The sequence below is a fragment of the Topomyia yanbarensis genome, chromosome 3 (genome assembly GCF_030247195.1).
Source record: "Topomyia yanbarensis strain Yona2022 chromosome 3, ASM3024719v1, whole genome shotgun sequence".
Taxonomy (NCBI): domain Eukaryota; kingdom Metazoa; phylum Arthropoda; class Insecta; order Diptera; family Culicidae; genus Topomyia; species Topomyia yanbarensis.
In genome coordinates, this window is record NC_080672.1 from 214,542,773 (window position 1) to 214,548,111 (window position 5,339).

At 45.0% G+C, this 5,339-nt stretch overlaps 1 protein-coding gene across 1 annotated transcript; it reads left to right on the plus strand.

Moving 5' to 3' along the window:
* Positions 1-686: 686 nt before the first annotated feature.
* LOC131687638 (putative uncharacterized protein DDB_G0271606) lies at positions 687-2,438 on the plus strand. The gene is given in 1 exon segment (XM_058971725.1): positions 687-2,438. A coding segment is annotated over 1 exon segment (1,752 nt).
* The last annotated feature ends 2,901 nt before the right edge of the window (positions 2,439-5,339 follow it).

Below are 5,339 nucleotides of genomic sequence, written 5' to 3' on the forward strand. Positions count from 1 at the left end.
ACGAAATAAACTTAGCTGGCCCCGCACAGGCCAGCAAAAGGGCGTTCGTTTCCGCCTGCTTTGGACAACTTTTAGCCCGCACAACACTAAAAGTTCTTACTTACAAAATAACGTTTATTTACACAATTTACAAGAAGTTATATTTAAATTTCACTGTTTCAAACTATTTCTAGTTTCAAACTATTTCTAAGTCCCGGTCTGTGGGGAAGCGGTGTGCAACGTATGCACGGCGAGCGCGACGCACAGTCAATTGCGCTGGACTGTGTTGTTCGGCGATAAACTTAGTACTACCCGTCCGGTCCCACAGGCATGGTATGGGCTGACGGGTTAAAGATGATGATCGCCCCGAGTGTGTGCGATCCTCTTCAGTTGGTGCTGCTACGGCAACGAATTTGCGTAGAAACCACCGGACTGCAAAAGTCATTGTTGGAAAGACCAGCAGCAATCAGCTGAACAGCAATGATATTAGCTTGCCTTCGTTTTACGTGTGTGCCAGATGACCGAAATTGGAGAAGAAATTCATCTGTGCCACGGGTGGGAAATTATTCGATTTGGCACACTGTCAGCTGGTGTCGATTTTAGCGGTCAAAATAATTTTCCGATACTATGTTCACTTCGGCGTGAACAACAGATTTAGGCTTTCCATTATATCGGATCCGATGATCACATCCAATGCCAGCAAAACGATGGCCAAGATAAACAAAACACTAGAGAGAATTGAACATTTTCTAGGCAATCTAGCTTCTAAAAAGGTGGAAGAAGAACTGCCTGGAGATCCAGATACACAGCAAAGGCTAAAGATCGCGCAGCTTCAATCAAGCATAAAAGACGCATCACAGCAGCAACAACTATTAGAACAGGAACTCCAACAACAGTTGTCTCAACAACTGCAGTAAAATAAAGACGGTCAAATTCCGGAAGGACAATCAACACAGTACGAGCAACAATATCAACAGCAAAATTTACAGCAACTGCAGGAGTTGATAGGTCAACACCAACAGCAGCAGCAACGATACCAGCAACTTAGACTCGAACAACAAAGACAAGAACAACAACACCAGCAGTTGGTTAACCAGATGCAACAACAGCAACAGCAGTTAGAACAGCAGCTACACCAAGAGCAAGTCAGACGGCAGCAGATTGAGGTGCAGTTACAGGATCAACTAAATCGACGAATTCCAGTTTCGGGGTTTCAGAACAACTCAATCTCAGGATATTGGGATCCACAGCTTCACCAAGAATCAGGAATACTTCATCAGGTACCAGGGTTGAACCATATTCCCCCTCACTTACGTGATGATTTCCTGCGGTTCTTAAGATCTCAAAACAGACCTAGTACACCTAGAACACCAAATCCACAACCATCTGCAAACAGGTTCACGCAGCCGGTACACAAATGACCATTTGAATACGCTGGACAGCCCAACATCATACAGCTAGGTGAATTTCTAAATCAAGTGAATACCTATGCAGACACAGAAGGAATGGACGAGCAAACTCTGTTACGGTCCATCAAACATTTGCTAAAAGGGCGAGCACTTCAATGGTATACTCGTGCTTACCTTAGCCTTTCAACTTGGGAAATCTTCAAGGCCGAGATCAAACAGGAGTTTTTGCCGCCCAACTACTCAGAAATTGTAAAGCAGGACCTGTATTTGCGTTTCCAAGGTCCAAATGAACCGTTCACCAACTTCTACAGAGATTTAGTGGCAGCTTTTGAGATTGTGGAACCGGCAATATCGGAATCCGAGAAACTCTTCATCATTAAATCTCACCTAAATTCCGATTTCTCGCCAATAGCTGCAGCTTCACGAGCAAATAAAATTCGTGATCTAGTTGCCGTTTGCAGGGACTTTGAGGTCTCCAGATCTTACTCTTTACGAGCTCGCACCCCCTTCACATCTCGCACTGCTTGGACAAAACCTGAGCCCTCGATCTTTCAGCGTTCGACCACCAACAGAATGGACAATGCAAATCGTCCAACTTTCAACAGACAGTCATTTAGTACCGCCCAAGTCAACACGATGGAATCAAGTCAAGACATCGATGAAGAGCTAGATTCACTTCGTATTCAGGAGCGTGAAGTTTTGCAGCAAGACATGGCATTTCGGAATGAAGCGGCAGCAAATACAGTAGAAGAGGTTAATGCGGTTCGGATGCAAAATAACTGGAGAGAACGATTATCCACCAACACAGGCGAAAGCCCGGCTAGAGAAAACAATAACAATAACAGAGATCTTGCTTCTGCAATCGTATGTTGGCAATGCGAATATTCTGGTCACACCTACCCGAGATGTCCCAATCCGAAGCGATACCTTTTCTATTACAGTTGCGGCAAAAAAGGATGCACTACGCGTAACTGCGATGCATGCATCTTGCGTTGGAAGCAATTGGACACTCAGCATTCGGGAAACCGGCACTGGGAGAACCCACAATAAGCGGCGTGAGGTCTCCCGATAAAGTAAATACCCCTTTATTAAACGATATTCCAGCCTTCTGTAAAGCAGACTCCATAATTATCGACCCCGATAACAAAGACAATCGTCCATATGCCGTTATTTCAATTCTAGGTCGGCAAATACGTGGACTTCTCGACAGTGATGCCACATGCAGTCTTATTGGAGGATCCGTTTCAAAAATTGCAACAGATTTAGGACTAACTAAATTTCCGGTCAACGGAGAAGTAAAAACTGCAGATAATTCAGCTCATCGAATATCGTTTTTCTCTCGTGTGCCCATTTCGTATAACAACAAGAATATCACACTACCGATACTTTTCATCGAAACAATGCCACCTATTCTTATCTTGGGGATGGACTTTTGGTCCAAGTTTGGAGTGAAACCAACCATTTGCGGAATCACCAACAACTTGGAAAGCGGAACATCGATCGTTGATACGTTATCCAAGCAAGATAAGGAGAAGCTGCAGGCAGTAATTCGGAAATTTCCAACATCTCAGAATCAAGGACATTTGGGAAGAACAACATTGTACTACCACAAGATAGACACTGGAAATTCACCTCCATTCAAACAGAAATACTATCCAATGTCCAAGTTTATCCTGGATGATTTGAACAAGGAGGTAGACAGAATGCTGAATCTGGGGGTCATCGAAAACGCCGATTGCTGCCCATGGAATAATGCCACGGTCGCTGTGAAGAAAAAGGACGGCTCTATGAGATTATGCCTGGATGCCAGAAAGTTGAATTCTGTCATCGTCCAAGAGGCGTACCCTATTCCACAGATAGCCTCGATCGTAAATAACCTGAGCGGTTCGAAGTTCCTATCTTCAATAGATCTAGAATCTGCTTTTTGGCAAATACCGCTTGAACAGGAATCGAAACAGAAAACGGCATTCACTATCCCTCAGCGAGGACATTATCAGTTCACCGTAGTTCCATTCGGCCTTTCCACGGCCAGTCAAGCGCTATCTCGAGTCATGAATCATGTGTTCATTGATCTTGAACCAAAAGTTTTTGTGTATCTTGACGACTTGGTAATAGCCACGGAATCGTTTCAAGAACACCTTGAAATTCTGCAAGAAGTCGCACGAAGATTGATGAATGCTGGTCTGACAATCAACGCAGAAAAGTCAGTTTTCTGCAGGAAGAGCTTGAGGTACCTAGGATATGTGCTGAATGAAGAAGGTTGGCACGTAGATGAGGACAAAGTGGAAGCTATTAGTAAGTTCCCCGCTCCAACGAATAAGAAGGAAGTGCAACGGTTCATCGGGATGTGCGGCTGGTACCGACGGGTCATCAAAGACTTCTCACAAACGGCAGTCCCGCTAACAGCTCACCAAGGCAAAAACTAAATTCAAGTGGACGGAAGATTGCGAGAGAGCTTTCCAGTCACTCAAGTCACATCTAATCTCGGCACCAGTATTGGCAACTCCAAATTATTCCAAGCCGTTCGCAGTCGCCTGTGATGCAAGTGATGTCGCAATTGGAGGAGTACTCACGCAGGACTACAACGGAGGAGAGAAGGCTATTTCCTACTTTTCGCAAAAACTCTCATCAGCTGAAAGGAAGTATTCGGTAACACAGAGAGAGTGTCTTGCAGTCATTCGGTCGATCGAAAAGTTCCGAGGATACCTCGAAGGTACACATTTCACAGTGTACTGCGATCACTCAAGCTTAACCTACCTGAAAACGATGAAAAATCCTACACCGCTCCTTGCTCGATGGATTCTTCGTATGAACGCGTATTCCTTCGATATTAAGTTTCGTAAGGGAAGCTCAAACGTTGTTCCTGACTGCCTGAGTCGTGTGGAAATAGTCAACGCAATAGACACTGCTCATTCAGGAACTTCTGATCCGTGGTTCGACAAACTACTGGAGGAGATTCAAACAGATTCGGATAGATTTCCAGACTTTAGAATAATCGGAGATCAGTTATACAAAAACTGCATCATGAAGGATGAAACTGGAGGTAAATGTCATCGTTGGAAGAAGGTCATCCCTACGCATTTGCGCCAGGAGCTCATACATCGATACCATGATATACCTACAGCAGCTCATCTGGGGTGTGAGCGCACACAGCATCGCATTCAACGAGACCACTATTGGCCCCAAATGGCAACGGACATCCGCAAATATGTACAAGCATGTGATGTTTGCAAGGCCAGCAAGGCACCTAATACAACGCTGATGCCCACGCTAGGAAATGCCAAACCAGCTCAGTTACCGTGGGAGCTGATATCGATCGATTGGGTAGGCCCTCTAACACGGTCGAAAAAGGAGAACACTGTACTTTTAGTGATTGTCGATTGGGTAACCAAATTTGTAATCACGGAACCCTTTCGCACAGCAAATGCCCAAAAGATGTGTGATTTTTTGAAGCACTACGTGTTTCATCGATTCTCGACACCAAGGATCATCGTTTCCGATTCTGGCTCTCAATTTCTCTCTCAGGCATTCCAATCACTGCTTAAAAGATACAACGTTATCCACATGAGAACCGCATTCTACACTCCGATGTGTAACGCAGCTGAGCGGACCAATCGTACGCTGATCACTTGCGTAAGATCTCTCTTGGATGACGACCAACGAAACTGGGATGTACACATTCAGCAAGTAGTATGCGCAATCAACACAGCAAAGCACGAATCTCTTGGATGTAGTCCCCACTATTGCAATTTCGGAAGAGATCACATCTTATTCACCAATCAATACCCCCTGGCTAAGCTGGATTCCGCTGAGGATCCCGTCGAGGCACAAAAGTTACGAATCGCAGCAGCACAAAACATACAACATTTCGTAATATCCAGGATAAAGGCAGCCCACGATAGCAGCAAGCAGCGTTACGATCTTCGAGCACGACAGCGAGGGTTCACTGTA